A 19,783-nucleotide genomic window follows, 5' to 3' on the forward strand; every position below is an offset into this window, starting at 1 on the left:
CACGGTTCCTTGCCAAAGTTTTCTCTCGACAAAATAAATCACAGGATTTTGCGTTGCTAACCGGGGACGAGTCTTTTATTGTCTACCCACTCTCCATGTTCAAAATCCAAATCTATCATCAACTCTGACTTGAGTCGGATTGAATCAGATCTCAAAGGTCTTGTTTGTGTGTTAATAAACGTAAACCTGACCCCATTGTTTTTATTTTTTTATATAGTTCTTACAAAACACATATCATTGTTAAATCCAGCCCGGTCAACAGGTTGATTCGAGAAATTATTTAGGACCCAGAACTCCCAGATTAGGTTTTTTAATTAAATTACATATATTGATCTGGTTGGCTTTGTTGGATTTTTAATGTTCCACATGATTAGATTAAACTCAATTCAAACCTTACCGAGCCAATATTAAAAAATATTTTTTTAAAAAAAACAATATCATTTGAACAAACAATGTCAGCCCATATAATCTGGCACCTAGTCTATTGCCCGGGTAACTATCAATTCAAGTTTAATAACAATGGTGAAAAGTGATTGATATTTGCATTGATGTTGCAATTAAACTAGAAGGCAAAAACCATCATCGCCAACGGTTGTCAATAAAAAGGCCAAGGCCAAGGCCTCGGAGTAACGAATGCGAGAGCCTTTACTGTCCAAGCACCATTAACACCATCAAGTCATAAACATTCCAGTTCCAACTCCTTTGAGATTGTGAAAGTAGTACAATTCGACATTTCATAATGAACCTAATCGCCTAACAGCAAACCAAGCTGCATGCCCCCCATTGTGTTTACTTTTAGTTTGTTGCTATATCATTGGCTCGCATTATATTCCGGATTGGATTAATATTTTTAATATAAAAAAATATTTAGATGTTGCTAATATGTTTCCAACTAAAACAAATTTTAAACTATATAGAGATTGACCCAACATAACCCGGTTAATTTGGCGAGTTCAAAGATAATGGCCGACTAGTAAAGATATGGTTTGACTAAAAAAATCTCAAGACAACATTCATCAGAGTTAACCTATCAAATTCACAATCCAAGACAGGAGACTCTGATAAACTTATAAAAAACAAATCAAAATAAATCATAAAACACAATTCTCAATCAGTCCAAAGTTGAATGATAAAATAAAAAAATCAATTAAAAAAAATAAAAAAAATTAATCGAGTCAACTTAAATTAACTTGTCAAACTCATGACCTAGATCAGGACACAAGAACAACCATATTAAAAGCAAATCAAAATAAATTATGAAACTCAATTTCCAATCAATCTAATGCTAAATAATGAAATTTAAAAAAATACAAAAAATAACTCGAGTTAACCCGCCAAATATGCGACTCGAGTCACGAGATAAGAATATCCTTATAAAAAACAAATTAAAACAAATTATGAAACTCGATTCTCAATCAATTCAATGGTCGGGGTAGTGGCAACGGCGATGGTAAAAGCAAAGGGAACGATGGATTTTCAACACAAAAACATCAAATGAAGCTTAAAAACTAGAATGAGTTTGATTTTTAGTTGTTTTAAAAGTAAAATCTAAATGATTAACAAGTTTTTTAAGAGAGATACGAGGATGTCAGTGAGTTTTTTCCCAGAAAGAGGGGTGCGTATGTGTGCTTTATTGGTGCTCGATTTGTTTAAATTTTAATTAATATGACGCTTGTAAATTGCGATATCTTAAGTTGTATATCTTATATAATTAACTTGGTATAAATTCTCTCTTTCTTTCTCGGACCGGTTATTTTTAACACCAATATTACTTATATAACTTTGAAGCATATTGGTTTTTTTATGTTGCCATTTCTGTTTATTCCAAACCCTAATTCCTTGCATGACATTCACTGCTCTTGGGAAACTCGTGATTATTATCCCCCTCGTTCTATTTCTTGAGTAGCATAGTGGGGTTGGAAAAGTCTTTTATGAAGTGATTTATATAGTTACCGCTGGGTATAACCAAATGCTTAGATGATCCTGTCAGTTTGAAGTCGAACAACTTCCAAGTAATTTCAGCTGGGCCTGAATAAAAAAGACATCGATTTCGGACAATCTTGTGTTAATTTGGAGTATTATTAGCATTTTGCAATGTTCCGTTTTGTTATAGATTTATAACCAAGTAATTGGAGTTTTCGAATGATGCAGCGCAAGCGAGTTAAAGCTTTGCCATTTTCAGGAGAAAAATAATGGACGGATACCAGTTTTTTTTTTTGTTTGCCAAGGTCTTTTGCTTTTGGTCGTATTCTTTCATTCTCAGTTTTTGTAATAAAATCTGTCTCATTTTCAGTCAGAGAGTAACTACATAGATCATTTCAAGATGTTTAGCCATGGTAAAGCACGATTGAAGAGACAGAACCCCGAGGGAAACTTAAGGAAGAACCTCGTATCATTCCTCAAATCTCAAAATCTCGCAAGTTTTATTTTTCTCCTCCGACAGAATGTAAATAAACACGGCGGGTAAGGTGGCTTTATTAGTCGTTTCAGCTAAATTGCCCTGCTTCAAAATGAGGAAAACAATCTTGGGTAATCCAATGATTAATAAATGGATTTAATTTAAGCAGTCAACTAATGACATTAATTAGCTAGAATATAATCAAGTAAAGCTTCGTCTACCAATGAATTAAAAACCTCAACCTCCAACTCCAAAGCAAACTCTTCTTTTTCTTGATCCACGTTTTTCCACTTCCCATTCTTCTCCATATCTTTAAGGTAGGCATGCCTGCTCTCCACCACCTCCCACCCCAAAAACATTTCTGTAGGCTGCCCGTTAATCCAATCCTGTGCTACTCCTAGCTCCTGCTCAAATTCTTTATATAACCCGATCACGCTTCCACTCGCATTGTTTTCCACAATTTTCTCTGTGAAGAAGTCTACCAATAGACTATCTAGCTTAGATGATAAGCTATGTGATGCTATAGTTGATTTGACCTGCTTGAGCAGCTCCTGTGCATGCTTTTCTGTTCCATTTTCTTCTTTCGCTTCACTGAAATTGGCGTTATTATCACTTTTGATAGACATTGAACAATGTTGCACTGGGGATTCAAGAGATTCATCCCCCAACTCTGCCATCGCAATTCGTTTTTCCAAGTCTACAGGGTCTAGTTGAGCGAGGCTCTCTAACCTTCTGATCTTTTGCATAAGCTTTTGTTTAGTCCCTGTTGATCACATATTTCAAATCTTGTTAAAGAGTGAATCCCACCGGGTAAACAGGCAAAAAAACACCAAAAATACAATATTTTATTAAATCAAAATCAATATGAACAATTTTAGTTTTACTCACAGAACCGGCTGCCACAGGTGGTCTGCACAAATGAATAGAATACATAGATTTCAAAATCCTTTCAAGAAAACGAATGGATACCTTCCATGCGGATAGGACTACGATGGAAAGGAGAGCTAATCTCTTCTTCATCATCCTGGAATGGACAATCCAGAATTGACACCGGACTGAATTGCTCCTTCTCCGTGTCATCTGGCCACTCCTGTTACATTACATGGACTATTAATGCATTAAAATAACACCTCTGCAATACAAATTAAAAGGTAACTAGGAAAAAGAAGTTCTGGGGACATACCCCATTAAAACAATAAATAATAATTCGGTTCATGGTAAAATCGAATGCCCCATTTCAATCCCTTACTCTCAATAATTGGATAGGATTGGATTTGATAAAGACTCTTGAAAGCAGCATAACAATACAAACCTCAAGCCCATACTTTCTAATGCGACTAGGCAGAGTTTCACTGCACTCAATTCTGTATACCCAGAGATCAGTTGAATTGTTTTTTAGGTGACTTAGTTCTTATACTGCAAGAACAAGACAAAAATTAAAGACTTCCTAGATCCCAAGAATGGGTGAGTTGGCTAAGTGTATCTTTGCTAATGTAGTGGAGGGCGCTTTCTAAGATTATTTATTTAAATAATTTTTTAAGATTTTTAAAATTAACATGTCAAATTATAAAAGAATATCTAATATTTTAATAATTTTTAATTAAAAACAGTTTGAAAAACATTAAACAAATTTAATCTCTACACTTTTCTCCAACTGACCTATCAAAACTCCAACAGAACAATTTAAGGAGTTAGGTCGCACCTAATAACGAAATTCCAAAACGATCCATACCAAATCGATTTTATGAAAGAAGAAGAAGAATATGTACTGTATTTCATATACCACGAAGCTGAACACTCCATCTCATCTCACCGCCGTGGATCCCGCGAATTGTAGCGGGATCGTAGGCTTCGAAGCACTCCACCGTCGAAGTCCCGAGATGCACCATGCCCACTTCCCAATAAATACCCCCATGAAAGAAAATCCCAGTTCCCTCCTAACCAACCTCTCTGTTTGTGATGGAATCCTGGCCGACTGATACGCCTACTCTGTCGCTGACTTCCTTGATTAGATCTTTATTATTACAAACGGCGTCGTTTGCGCCACTTATACAACTCTCTGACGTAGTAGAATTACCACTGCCAACAGTAGATTCACTCTCAGTAGTCCAAACGTTACTGTTACTGTTGCTGTTGCTGCTGGTTCTTGAACTAGTTGAAATTCTGCTGGTGATTTGATCAGACTGTCTATCTTGTTCCTCCAAGAACTCATGGAACAATCTCCACCCTCTGATCTCATTACTTTCTTTACATTGACCATTGTGATCAGGTGTTTTTCTCCAAAAGCTCTTCTTAAACAGCTTCCGTGAAAGACATCGAGGTAAAAGCCCCTTTCTGGTTCTTGAAGGTGACGGAGACTTTACGGTGGAGTTGGAGGAGGGAAATGGGAGTAGTTTAACGGCGTTGATAACAGCAACTGATGCTTTTTGAAGAGCTGATATTGTTGTAGACGCTGCTTTTGATGATTTACTTCTTTTGTAAAGCTGCCTTTGCTGCCGCTGCTGTTTGGTTTTGTGGTCGACTTCGAGGAGAAATCGGACGGTTGTACAGCAGTGACTACGAGGAAATGACTTGAAGCCTTTGGATGAGCATGAACTTAGATCATCAAGAAGATAATCTTTGAGCATCAAGGGTTTTCTTTCGATCAAAAAGGGTATTTGTTTACAAGAAGAAGAAGAGCTTATCATAGAAGAAGAAGCCATTGATATTAGTTGAAAAAAGCTTAAGCTAAGTTTAAACTGTGAAGTAAATGATGGAAGACAGAGATTGTGAAAAGACTGCTAAAAGAGAGAAAGAGACATTTAAAGAGGGAAATGCTACAAAGGCTGCATAAACTCACCTTCTATGAGATTGCAGCTTTTTGGCAGGGCAGACGCTAATAACTTACAGAGAGAGGGTGGGGTTTTTATAGGAAGTGCAGGTGAAGTGAAAGAAAGAGGGAGGTAGGTTCCAATTCCAAATGGTGAAGATCTCAATGAGAGAGTGAGAAGACTTATTAAGAGAGTTACAGTTTCTGCAGAGGTAGAAGAAGCTTGGATGGTTCCTGTTATGGTGTTCTGCGTAGTTTTTTTGAATCTTAAGACTGGTTATTTTATTGCTTTGGTTTGTGTATTTAATTAATTTTTTGAATTTTATTGACGGCTGTACTTGATAACCTAGACCTCGTTAACTTCTGGACGGTAATTTTTCGCGTACAACTGCATTATATATGATGTCTATTGATTAGTACAATCATCACTTCTTTTAAGTACCTTTAATTTTGGTCTCAGTAACTATTTTTTTTTAGGCTTTTTCATAATCAAAAAAGCTAACTGAGACTCGCCACAGCTATATTGTGCATCTTTATTTTTATGTTTTAATAGTGTTTTTAAAAGAATTTATTTTTTTATTTTAAATTACTATTTTCATATTATTTTGATATATTAATATTAAAAATATTTTTTAAAAAATAAAAAATATTATTATACCTATTATTAGCTTGGTCTTGGTTAACTATGACTTTATTCTTAATCATGCCCTCTGTATAACCCCATAAAAAAAAAATACTCAATTGGTACTGAAATAATATTATTATAGTAAGATTTGGGGTATTTTTTTCTTCTCAAATATTGTATTTGTTTCTTCACTTTAGAATTTTTTTTAATAGCGTTAAATCTTTTAATCGATAATCAAGAGAAAAAAAAGTTGTAATTTAATTATTTTATTTTTTATATATAAGGTGAGCATGGCTTTCTATGTTGTTATTATCCATAAAATGGTAGAGACCTAGAAAACATTGGCACCCCTTCATAATTCAAGATTCAAGAATGATCGAGCCTTTCAATAAACAAAGTAATTTCACATCCTAAGACATGACATGAAAGCAAGAAGAGTATTTTCTACATGCATGATTTGATTTTGGACGGGTGTGAGAGACCAGTAGTTGACTTTGAAGAATCTTGAAGATGACAGTGTATAGATACGCTGTCTTTCCATGCAATTTGACTGCCCATGATTCACGCACTCTGGCACGTGTGCTTGTCCTGGGTCCAGAAGAGTGGAAGCGTGAAAAATGATCTGCTGTTAGATTTTTCCTTTTGTTTATTTCTTATTTGACGAGTAGCGATCGAGCGTATCGATCACAAGGCCTCTCTCTCTCTTTTTTATCGAGATTTTCTTAGTAACCAATCAATCCAAGATTCTTTCATGCAGGGGGGTCGGAGGGCCTTCCATGAACGGCCGGTCAATTATTATTACACGGAATGCCATCTAGCCCATCCATGTATGTGTGTCATCAAGCTATGACACATGGATCCATCAGGCAAATAATTATATAGATCCATCCACGTACTTCTTCCTATAAAGTTTTAAATAGAGCCACAAGCTCTAGTTAATGTTCTTACAGGTTATTTCTATGTTTACTGAGAAAGTAGATAATGTTGCAATGGCCATCAACGAGGATATATGATCTGCATATATATCGATCGTTCACGAAGGAATTTAGATTCGAGGCTCTTCGGCTCAGATGCATTCGAGAAAATGCTTCAAGGAACATCAAGGACCGAGCTAGAGGGAGAATACAAGGCAACTACTATTACAATTGTAGTTGAATCTTCGGGAACAGCATTGTGATGATGAAGATCTCCGTGTGTGGCAAAGTCAATTTTGATAGCAACGGGAAATTTATTTCCTAAACTATATTTTATTTTACTGCCCATTGTTATTTAGAAAAAAAATATTTGAAGTTTTATGTTAACTTCTATCCGGTATTTTTTTTTTCTAAGTTTATTTGGCCAGTTTAATATTGGATATGTTGAAAATAAAGCTCTAATGTGTCCTCGATGATCCATTATTTTTTGATCGTTAGATCTTAAATTTTATTTAAAACCCTTTGAATTTTTATGAAAATTTAAATTGATTTTTATGAAGTTAAAAAATAATTTTTGAAACAATTGTAATTTTCAATAGCAATATTGTTCAAACTGTTTTATTTTTAAAATGTTTTTTTAACTAATATTATTTTCTCAAAAAAAAACTTTTTGTTAAATTGGGTTAGAATTACAAAATACCGTATTTACCGAGGACACTTGTAAGATGGCCCGCGGACAAGGACATCAATGTACGGAAAACCTATGGTCTAAAGGTGCTGTAGTGGAAAAGTAATTTACTAATAATGTACAAAATAATTTGAAAAGGAACATGGCGCGCGTGCCTGATGATTCATACGATCAGGATTTTGATTTTTCCACTTGCAAGCCGAAGAGGAAACGACATTTTAAATGTCCAAAGGAAAAGCCAAAGACAACCTGAGTATTCCCACAAATTTTAAAGTTCCTTAGCTCTGGCTACTGGCTACTGGCTAGGGCATGGCCTTGCCAGAAGTACCTTTGCATGATTGTGTGGTCCTGACCACGATTTACGTGCCCAGTGCCCTGGTGTCCCCAAATTGCCTCAGGATTTTATTGTACAGAGGAGTTTGAAAATATGTAAGTAGTTATGTTGTAAAGTATTTAATATATATATATATTAAAATATTTTTTATTTTTTAAAATTTATTTTTAATATCATTACATCAAAATAATTCAAAAATATTAAAAAAAATAATTTAAAAAAAAACACTTTAAAACTTAGAAGGTAAATGTTCTGCGGGCGTAATTTGATTCTTCTACCGAGAAAAAGAAAAGCACCATTTCTCACATGGATGTCCCCAGCCTATAATTCGAGCTCCGCCTCTGTAATAAACTAGCATATATAATCTCATTAATGATCTAGCTTATTACCTGATATGGGAAAATTTACAAAATTTATATGAACATTGAATCTCCCTATTACTTTGATAAATTAAGTTTGAAATTATAGTAAACATACAAAGTTAAAATATAGATGATTGAAATGTAAAATACAGAGAAAATATATATCTAATTTTAAATTATTAACAATTTTTATTTTTATTCACAGATTTATTTTGTTTATTTTTCGGTCTATGGATTTGAGAAATGAATAATAGTGTTTTTTTCCCTAAAATTTCCTTAAAAAAAGGAGATTGTATTTCATTTCATTTTTTCTAGTTGATTTTGGTTTTATTAAGATGTTTTGGGGTGTTTTGATTTTGTAGATGTTTTAAAGAGGCTTTTTATAGTGTTTTAGAGATGTTTTTTGGTTAAAAATATTTTTTCAAAACAAAAAAACTTTTTTTCTTATTTTTCTGGCCATCATTGTTGTGGCCGAATTCTGGATTGTAACCCAATTGACGACACTTCATCTATCATAGCAAATAACACGTCTTTGTTATGCCAAAAAAAAAAAAACTATGCTTAGGTGCGCATGCTTGAGTTTTTTTTTTCTTTGATTTATTTATACATTAACTTTTTATTTTATTTATTTTAGTTTTTATAGGGTTTTCAATTTTTTTATTTTAAAAAAATGAATCTTTTTTTTTTAAGGCACATCTTCATGGGAAGAAAAAAAAAACATGAGAGAGAAAATGTGAATATATAAGGACAAAGAAGTTCAAAAGGATTTTTAATTTTTTTTTTCTTATTTCATTGGATATTTAAATTGCTAACCAACTTTTATTTTGGTTTTTCTTTAAAAACATAGTTGCCACAAAATACACAACCTAATATATAGGAGCAACCAGCTTAATAACTAAAGATATATTCAAATTTTTAAAATATATTTTTTAAAATAATGTCATTAATGAATTATTTGATTAATTTCTATACCATAATGACTTATTAAATAGTTTCAAGGAATTATAAAAATTAAATTATAAATAAATATCATTTCATATATATATATATAAATATATATATATATATATTTTTAAAAAAAAATTATTAAATCCAGTTGAGTCTATAAGTCACATAACAAGTTTGATAGGTTGATTTAGGTTGACTCGAATTAATCTAATATATCATTGTATTAATGTGTTTTTTTAAATCATAGACTAATAAATAAGTGATTAAATCAATTATTTTTAATAACTTCACAGGATAAATGTTTGAGCTGATTTAATAACTTTTGCAAACTATCCAATTTCTTGTCTAAATATAGTTTCATAATTAATAAAAAATATTGCTTCTTAGATTTGTTTGTTTGTGGCTATGATAGGAAGTGCTTTATTTCCTTCATCTTCATTCTTGTTAGAGAATAATATAAATTATATCCTGAGACCTCACCTAACAGCTTAAGCTATTGGGTTGATATAGTTCTTTGACATGGTATCAGAACCTTGATGACCAAGCGGTCACGAGTTCGAATCTTACCATCCCCATTTATTTGATAAAAATTAAGCACAAGGTAATGTGGGTCTGTGCAAGTTTCAAGTCCAAAGGGCTTTCACTTGAGGGGGCGTGTTAGAGAATAATATAAATCATATCCTGGACCTCACCTAACAGCTTAAGCTATTGGATTAATATGGTTATTTGACAATTCTACAGCCCCTGTATTATACTAGTTTTTGAGAATTCCAGGTCTTCATGCTAGACAAGTATTAATTACTCTCAACAAGTTTCACAGCCAAAATTACACATCCAAGGACAACCTCTTTCGGTCCTCATTTATTCATTATTTTTTCTTGAACAATTTTCGTAGATGAGTCCTCCAGAATTAATCACATTTCTTATGCACGTGCAAACTGCCATCTCCACTCTCTCCTTCTGATCGATTATTGTGACTTTGTACTAAAAAAATAATACATTTACAGTCTCCGAAAGTACATACAATTTAAAATGCTTCGATTAAATCTGTGCCAAAGATGGGCCACCCTGGACTTTGTTTCTGCACTAAATTGCTCGTGGGGCATTGCATTGCATGCGATGGCCATGGACCTACCTTACCAGATACTCACTGATCTTTTATTTTCATTTAAAAACCCATGAATATGATGAAAACATTGTTTTTAAATTTACAAAATATAAATATTTGTAAAAAAACCTTAACGTTAAGTTTTAATTGTAAATATTCATTTGTCATTCAAATTTAAACTTTCTATGTTCTTGTGGATGTGTTTGTGAATTTATTATAAAGGTGTGCATGTTTTTTTTTGGGATACCGTTCTTTTATAATATGAGTGAATTTGGTCTAAATTGGTGTAATCTCAAATGGAATTGTTGAGTGTAAGTGATGATTTTTTAATTTATTTCAATCAATATAATATTAAATAGGCTTGTGTCTATTATTGTTTATAATCCTCTCATGTTTAATGTCCATGTTTTAAAGGTGATGATTAAGCCTTGTCATCATGTCTAAGTCCTATATCATTGCTTTATGTCTTAGTTTTTCTACCTTTAACAAAAAAAAAAAAAAAACATACACGATGAGCTATTATTGTCCTTGTACTAATTAACAGATATATCTTTTATTTTTGCGATTGTACTAAATCTGGTATGTTTTAAAAAGATTTTTTTTTTATGTTTTACACTCTGGTCCCTTATTTTTTCAAACTTTATATTTTAATAATAAAATTTTATTTTTATTTTACAATGCTTGATAATTGAGAAAGGACAAAGCAACTCAATTAGAAGGAACGGAGAAAAAATATTATAATTGAACACATTTCAATGATAAAAAAAACTCAATATTAAAGTCAATAAATTTATTTTAGCAGGAAAAATTTAATAAAAGTAATTTAAGTCTCTAATTATTTTATGAAAAGTAGATCGGATCTAACTTGCTAAGGTCCTCGTTGTTTTCAAGTTTTAAAAATATTTTTAAAAATAGTTAAATATTTTTAATTTTTTTATTCACTTCAAATTAATATATTTTTATTTCATTTTTACATCAACGATGAGCTATTACTGTCCTGGAGGAAAAGAGTAAATGATTGTTCAACAAATCAGATGGCTTACAGAGAACATAAGACTTTGAAACTGTGGATCCAGTACATTTAGGTCCAGGCCCAAACATTGACAAGCTCGGAGTTTACTTATCTCATCACCAAACCCAGATAGAAAGCCCACTATAAATATACAAAGCATGAGCTGGAACATAAACATGGTCCCCAGATTCATTTGCGACCACGTGATTCTCGTTGATCATTATCCCGTGGCCTAATCTCGTTCTACGATTATGTTAAACCATAAAACACTAATTACGTTCTTTTTTTAATGATTAAGCATTGAAACTTCTCCGTTGATGTGACGTGGCAGGGCGTTGTGTCCAGCTCACCTCATCTGTTACGTTAGGAGATTGATGTAAATTGCCAACCTTTTTTCAACAACAACAAATGAAATTGTCATCCCTTGTCTCCTCGCGATGCTGACTTTTGGTTGCTGTTTCAAAACGGGAAAGACAAAAACAAAAATATATTCAGTTAAAAAAGTAAAAATAAATTATTTATGCGACAGTGTTTTATTAACAGTTTTTTTTCCTTCCTTGACTCCTTTCTCTCTCATCCATTCAAAATTCACTTTTAAAATCTTAGAATTGTCCCTCATTTACTAATATTTTAAATTTAATATTTATTTTTTATTTCTATTCTGGATCCTTTTTTAATTTTAGAATTATCCCCTCATTTTAGATTTATTTTTAATTATTTGTGAATTGTTATTTTTTTTCGAATTTGATCATTATTCTTTTAATTTTAATTTTTTGTTTTGGATCCTTTTTATGAATTTGTTTTTTTTTTCAATTTTCCCATTTAATTTAAATTTTAGGTTGTACTCTCATTTATTTTTCATTTTAAATTTGGTTTTCATTCTCCTAATTGCTATTTTTTTTTTGTTTTTTTAATCATTTTGTATATATATTTTTTAAAATTTTATCATTTGACATTTGATTTGTTGAGAATTAAACTTTACGGTTTTTTTAAATGAGGTGCTTCTAGTTTACCAAATTAGGTCACGAGTTTGAAAAGTTAATACGGGTTGACATTGTTTTTTTCTTTTTACCTATTTTTTCACCTATTTTATCCTTCGAAGTTGTTTATTTTGAAAAATAGGCTTTGTGATTTTTTTTTGGTATCCTTTCAATCAAATTATCCCAATATCATGACATGAATAATATGTTTGACTAGTTAACTCATGTGTTTTTTTTTTTTGCTGCTTTTTTTTATATATCTTCTTTTGGTCTTGTCCTTTAAAATTGAGTTTTCTTTTGAAAAAAGAATTAAGCTTTGTTATTTTTTCTTCTAGTATATTATTCCATTCGTATAATCCGACTAATGAGATTTGATAACCTTACTCGGGTTTGCAGGTGTTTTATTTTCTGGTCTTTTTTATGTTGGTTGATTTTTTTTATCCTTTTACATTTGGATTGTAGGAATTGTCTATCATTATTTTTTCAATTCTCTTGCTATGATGTTAGTTTGACATCACGACTCAGGTTGTGAGGTTGTCATATTAGCACGGGTTGACTCAAGGTACATTAATTTTTTTTAATTTTTTTTCTTTAACATTAAGTCATCTTGGAATTTAGCTTTATTTATTTTTTTTCCTCTTGACAAGCGTTCCTTTTTCTTTTAGTCATCGTTATCACTCTTTTTTTTTATTTAAAAAATGGTCCATTTAGTGTCATTACTTTCCTTCTGATTTTTTGGAGCAAATATTCCATTGACAATACCGTTAGAAAAATTTAAAAATAATAAAAAATAAAAAATAGAGTGAAACGATCAAAATACCCTTAAAAGCATAAAAAATAAAATTGATGTTAAAGGGTTTTTTTCCATCTTTTCACAATGATTTCTGGTTATTATTAAGTCAACTTAGAGGTGGTTTGACATTTGACCAAATATATATATATATATATATATATATATATATAAACAAAATGGTCGGGGAAACTCGTGCAATGCTTTCTAGAGTTTAAAAATCCCTTTTTCTGTGTTGTTGGAAGCGTTGCTGCATTCTTTTCTTGGCGGTGTGATGGTTGTAGGTAGTGATGATCTGGTTTATTGCCCGTGAACCTTTTGTTTTGTTTTCTCTCCTCTCCCAAAATAAAACCAACTTTTTTGACCTAATCTTGTATATAACTCAATTCACAAATTTTTCTTCTTCTTTACACATGTTTGCGTTGCATAAACATCATTTTTAACTGAAAAAATAGGCCCTACAGCATACCACAGGCACACGGCTAATTCATCAGCTAAAAAAACAAGATGGTACATTTTTTGTATTCTTTTTAATTTAACTATCTTGGTTTAATGGTAATCAAAAGCATTTTTGAACAAAAGGAGGTTTTTAATATTTTATTAAATACAGAGGAGGATTTTTATCAAGTCTTTAAACTCCTAACAATCTCTGTATTTTCATAATACTTCAATAAGATTATAATTATAACTTACTCTATCGATGCAATATAATTAATAGTCAATGATTCAACTATAATATTATCCAAAAAGAAAAACTATATAAATATTACATTTACAATTAACTATAGGAATATACAATACTTTGATGCATAGATGTGGATTATTTTCCTGCGTCATAAGTACAAGCTTGCAATCTTTAATAGGCGTGATTAATTACCATGCACTCGTGTCTTGTAGCTGTATGTTGAAACAATGACTTTTTTTTGGTTATCAAATTTTTTGTTTTAATTTCATCCCATTGTGTTTTTTTTTAATGTGTTTTCGGTTTATGATATCTATTCTTTGCATTTTCTTGAGATATTAATGTTTTTATAAGATCTTTGAGTTTGATTATAGGTCAATTTAATAAAATATGGTTTTAATTTAAAGCATTTAGATAGAATTAAAAGATTAAGAACCAAATCGAGATATAAAAAAAATATTTTGAGCTATTTCAAATTCACGTAGAAAAGTTTTATTTAGCCATCATATTTTATGTTGAATTTCTTCTAGAATCCTACAATTTTAAAATTTCTTTATTTTGACACAACTTTATATTTATTCATGTTTAAGTTCTCGAGTTTGAGAAAGAAAAAGAAAAATCATGAAAAACAAGAGATGAAAGAAAAGCATGTTAGTTGTCGCAACAAAAACAATCATTCTTTATATTAATAAAAATTATTTAACTAGATGAGTTTCATTGAGGGTTTTTTTCCCTTCATGCATCTTTATGGAAAAAGTAGATCAAGGTCAAGGAATAAATTATTTTTATTTAATTTTATATTTGTTAACTAATTTTGGAGTTTTTAGGTTGATAAATTGATTTATTAAAATTAAAAAGATGTTTTTTAATTTTTTTTAGGTTTAAAAATAGTTTTTTAATTTAAAAATAAATGGCTCGATTTTTCAACCACCTTGCTAATCAAAATCTAAAAAATGGTTTTCTAAGTGATAGGCGTGGTGGCCCACCCATCTAGTTGTATGACCTCTTTTTGACCTTTTATTTTTTTTAACCTCAATTTAAATTATTTAAATAGATTAATTAAAAATATGAAGATGCTAGGCCGGATGGTCTTCGATTTTAATTAAAATATCATTTGATTTTTTTATTGGTTTTTGAATGAGACTAGAGCATTTTCTTTTCCTAATATTAGGAACCACTCTTTTTGTGCAACACTTCATAGTGTTCTTAAATTTTTTTATTAAATTTTATTTAATTGCTTTCAATGTATATTTTGATTATCATATATATAGTTAAATATTTTTTTTTTCCAAACAATAATGTTATTAAACCCAACCATGTCTATAGCTTATGTGGTGGAATTGAGGAGTTAACTTGAGAATTTCATCATTTTTAAATTTTTAAAAATGATTAAAATAATAGGATGTTGAAATTTTTTGAGTCAAATCAAGTTTTGATTGGGTTAATTGATCATATTTAAATTTATCAAGTTAAATAAATCGTATCAAGCCAACTTTGATATGATTTGATTTGACTTGACATCTAGGTCATGTAAGTTTTATATTGGAGGCTAAGTAAGGTTAATTAGCAAATTATTTTATTTAAGTTGAATTTTGATTATTATTTTTTCTAGAAAAATATTGATATGTAATTAAAAAAATTAATTGCTCCATGCAACTGGAGATCGTGTTTATTTATTGAATTCGCAATTAAAATTTTCCATGGTAAAAAAAATAAAAATAATCATGTCCTTTTATTTTATTGTCGGAGTTAACTTTTGAAGCGCGTATAAATTGGCTAGTTATATCTATTATCCCTTCTGATCAAGTTCTCTATAAGACTATAAGTAGAGCAGTAGAGTTTAATCGAGGAGCACTGGAAAACATGTTTCATTAAAATATAAGCTAGTGATTCAATTGATCTATGCATACTATACACGTACAGGCATGAATGAATATATTGATAAGCATGCACAGAGAATTTGCAACAATGTAAAATAAAAAACCCAGAAATTCAAGTCGTATCTTCATTCTGGACCTGGGGTCCCAGGACTGTCATTACGAAGTTCAAAAAATAACTCAAATCCATCATCATGGATATTTAACAAGTGTAAGAAAGAAGATAAAGATAAAAAAGGAACGATCATCATAACTAAGAAACCCAAAGAACATAATGATTAGTAACAATGGGAGACAACATCTGTGGTGGACCACTGACTCTGAGTTCAAGAAACCCTATTGTTTTGCAGGAGGAGGCCGGGAAAGTCGGAGAGAGTGGGAGTGAGAGTGAGAGTGAGAGGAAAGGGCAAATAGCAATTAGAAGCTTTCATCTTTATTAAAAAACAAGACTTAAAAAGATATTCAATGTTGCGTTAACCATTGTGGATGCTGTCCCCTCGTCTTCACAGATGTTTTGAGAACCGCACCATCTAAGTTAATTGCACTACTAATTGCTAATAAATACTGTTAAGCACTTGTTTATTGTCTTGCTAGTTGGTTAGCTATGCTCCACGTTACCCAAAATGGAATGTCTATGATTAATTATCTGTTCAGCTTCCCCAATCAGATCTTTACCAGGCATTCGCTATTGGAAATTTGCAATATAAAAATACTTTGGCGTAAAAGTAATTCCTTCAGGCTCTTCAAACACTACTACTTTACTTCAGGAACTTAATTTAAGCAAGGATTCCCTGTGCATGCTGAAAGAACACTGTAGATAGCTAGCATTTGGTATGTTTTTAATAGCATAGTTATGCTAATCGGATTCTAAGTAGGTCATTCAAAGGATAACTATTGTGTCCATGCCCACCTCTAAGTTTAAAAAAACGTTTTGTAAGTTTTTGATATGTTTTATAGCATCTAGTCGGCTAGAGCGTATCAAATATATCTCTGATTTTCTACCCAAAAAAAGAAAAATAGATGTCAATTCCATACATGGCAAGTATAGCAATCCTATGATCAAGGTTTTGTGAGGGGATTCCATTTACGTACGTGTACGTGTAACCTTGCACGCGTACAGTCAAGTATGTATGCGCGAGAGACAGAGAGATAAAGAGAGAGACGCATCACCAACCAGGTCGTGAAAGTGAAGAGAAGACAGCAGAGGATGCATTGTCGGCCATGTCTTGTTTTTCCCATAGTCAAACCTAATTTCTGCTCATTCAAAGATTAGGGGGAATTTCGGCTCCTTCAATTTTTTTTTTTTTCAGATATTTATTTATCCCCACAAAAATTAGGTTTGAAGGGACCCTCTTGGATTTCATGGCCGACTTACAACCCTTTATTGATCTCTCTTTTAAATTTCTGTAAAAGAAGGGGGTCGCTAAAATATTTTATGAAAAACAGAACTAATTAGGGTTTTCATTATATACTAGATATTTCATGTAATGATAATCGCTATTCTTTGGAAGGACTTTGATTTGACTAAAAAAATAATAATTAAATGGTGGTTTGTCTTGAAGAAGAATTTTTCTTATAGTACCTCATCAATTAATTAGTATAATTAATCTACTCGATAGATAGAGAAGATTTTGGATGCATTCAAAATTTTAATTATGTTGAATTTATAGAAATTCATGTTTAAAAATAATATCTATACAAATAATCTGATTTTTTAATCAAATAATTATATTTGTTACTTACCTTGAAAACCGCACATATATACGAAAAATCTCCCAAAATGTAGAAAATTAAAAAGACCACTCCATTTAATATATTAAACATACGATCGAGTATTTATGTCTTTCACACTGTGAAGCACACATGTATATATACTTTCTTCGATTTAATGGCATATTTAGTCTATTGACAAATGTGATTTTTGCACATTAAAAATATAATTGTCACAAGTATATGACGGTATAAGGACCCGATTGCGTTTTCTAAAACCACTAAGTTTAATGTACCAAAATAAATTGTTCAGGGAGGAAAAGTGCCATCAAACATACTTTCTTCTGGATGTTTTTTTCCCCCGGCAATGTTTCTAGTTTACTTCCATCTCTTCGTAACTCTCATCCCTGCAACAACTTTATACTGAAAAAATGGTCAGAGATAGCTGTGCTCGAGAGTTAGCTGAAAATTTCGGTTTACAGGTGCACAGCTTATGTTAGAACAAACGTACATTCGCATATATGGTGAAAATCTCGTCAGAAGATAATTGCACAAAAGAGGCCAGCACACTTAAATTGTTCACAACTGTTCCAATGAATAGAACTGTGAGTATGGTGCACACATATGTCTCAGGGTCCACTGGATATGACGAGAGATGTTTGTCTCCTTAAAGAGCTGAAAAAGTCTCGTAGGCCCTCATGAAAGAGGTCGCTAGCTAGTGGTGCTCAAATCTTTCCCCGCCAGTACGTACGCGTTAGAGGTGTACAGGTTTGTATCTAACTTTTATTGCGTCGTTTCAAGTTCTTTCATTGAAAAGGTGTGTTACCTAATATTCTGTTAAAATAATTTCAATAAGAAATATCTCATCATTTACAAAATTTTCATTAATTTTATTTGATAACAAAAATATTTTCATACTAAATTAAATAGTATAACTTTACATCAAATTAGAAGAAAAGCCGAACCACAATCTCTCGTGCTCTTTTCATCACCGGAATCTGGATGCGTATCCAGACAGGAACTGCCATATTTGTGACTTGAGAAAATCATACACGGGGCATAGCTTCCAAGATGATGGCGAATATGGGTTATCGTGAAGGGATGAGATTAGGTGCTTCGGGTCATGTTGGACCCTATCTCTTTGAAGGTCCTCCCACCAAAGCAATCACTGCTCTGGATCGTCTCTAAAAGAGGGGATCAGCTAAGAAGCAGAAAAATAAAGGCTCAGAAGAGAAGAAAGTCAATAGGCGAGATCTGCTTGCTTTTGATGATGTGATTAAGGACTTTTGAGGATACGTGTGGAGAAGTTTGTAGAGATGAAAAGTAGAAACAAAAAAGAGGTGGTTTATGAGTATATATGCTATTACCGGTGGAGAAAAGGAGAAGAAATGACTCAAGTTTTGAGGCCATAATGCTATATATTGTTGTTCAGTTCAAAGTAAGGAATTGAGCACCACCACAGCGACAACACCATACGCCGGAGTTAAAGTCAACAATCAACAACCAGCAGTTCTTGTCCTAGACATCAATTTAAATATTGATTGAATTCTTTGGATTGCATCAATTTATCTGATTTAATTATTAAAACCATCCAATAACAGTAAATAAAAAAAATAAACAATTTAAAGCCTTTTATCTACCTAAATACATTTCTGGAGAAAAAAGCTGGAGATTACTGCCAAAGGATCTCTGCTTCATTTCCTTTTCTTCTAATTGTTGCAGCTTAATCATGAAGCAATACGATGGAAGAAAATCATGAGGTCAAGGTTAGTACTGTATTTAGCGAAACCTGAGTAATGTTGACGATAAACAGAGGAATCATATAGAAAACGGGAGACATGGTAACATGATAATTGTAACCGTTCAATCAAAGACCATCTTTTTTCTCTCATCATGACCCGAAAATGCAATTGTCCACCCTCCTTTTGCTTTCTTTCAATCTTTCATCACATAGAAATGGACACTCTCTCTCTTGAACTATTTAAGGGGCGCCCCCCACATAGTCTTGACTTGCAATCTATAAACAATAATTAATAAAGGATGGATTTATGCATTGTCGTGTGACATGCATGATTAAAGAAGCTCCATTTTCAATTTTAGCTTTGCTTCGTTTGAGAGGAAGATGTTTTGATTTTTATCATTATTGATAATTTGCTAATTAATTTCTAAATGTAGCTAGGCTCTTTGTTAGTCACCAACCGCTTTAACTTGTCTCTACATAGTAAGTAATGGCTGCGAAGAAGTTATAATGAGTTCATGGGACTCTTTTGAAAGTATGTTTAATGTTATTTTTAAAATGTTGTTGTTTAAAAATATAATAAAATAATATATTTTTTATTTTTAAAATTTATTTTTGATATCAACATATATGATTCAAAAACATTAAAAAAAATAATTTAAAAAATAAAAATAAAATCTTACTTCTTAATTACTGACCTAAGTTGTTCCATCTCCATGGAAGATATATATATAGTAGAAACAGATAATAATTAAAAGGAAAGGAAAGGCAGGAAAATGAAATTAATGAAAAAGAGGGGACAAGAAAA

At 31.6% G+C, this 19,783-nt stretch overlaps 1 protein-coding gene across 1 annotated transcript; it reads right to left on the minus strand.

Moving 5' to 3' along the window:
- Positions 1-2,447: 2,447 nt before the first annotated feature.
- On the minus strand, positions 2,448-5,472 carry LOC18097033 (uncharacterized). Its single transcript, XM_006385692.3, has 3 exons — positions 4,345-5,472; positions 3,368-3,488; positions 2,448-3,161 (listed from the first exon to the last, which is right to left on the minus strand). Exons 1-3 carry the CDS (start codon positions 5,098-5,100, stop codon positions 2,581-2,583), a joined length of 1,458 nt encoding a protein of 485 aa, XP_006385754.3. The 5' UTR covers positions 5,101-5,472; the 3' UTR covers positions 2,448-2,580.
- Positions 5,473-19,783: the final 14,311 nt, after the last annotated feature.

The sequence above is a fragment of the Populus trichocarpa genome, chromosome 3 (genome assembly GCF_000002775.5).
Source record: "Populus trichocarpa isolate Nisqually-1 chromosome 3, P.trichocarpa_v4.1, whole genome shotgun sequence".
In the NCBI taxonomy this organism is placed as follows: domain Eukaryota; kingdom Viridiplantae; phylum Streptophyta; class Magnoliopsida; order Malpighiales; family Salicaceae; genus Populus; species Populus trichocarpa.

What these genes read in the sequence shown, in the direction of transcription:
- LOC18097033 (XM_006385692.3), bottom strand. Translation starts at nt 5,100, where the DNA reads ATGGCTTCTTCTTCTATGATAAGCTCTTCTTCTTCTTGTAAACAAATA. An exon ending in ATTCCATCACAAACAGAGAG is followed by an intron (nt 3,489 to 4,344) that starts GTTGGTTAGGAG and finishes GTAATGTAACAG; the next exon opens with GAGTGGCCAGATGACACGGA. An exon ending in TAGTCCTATCCGCATGGAAG is followed by an intron (nt 3,162 to 3,367) that starts GTATCCATTCGT and finishes TGTGATCAACAG; the next exon opens with GGACTAAACAAAAGCTTATG.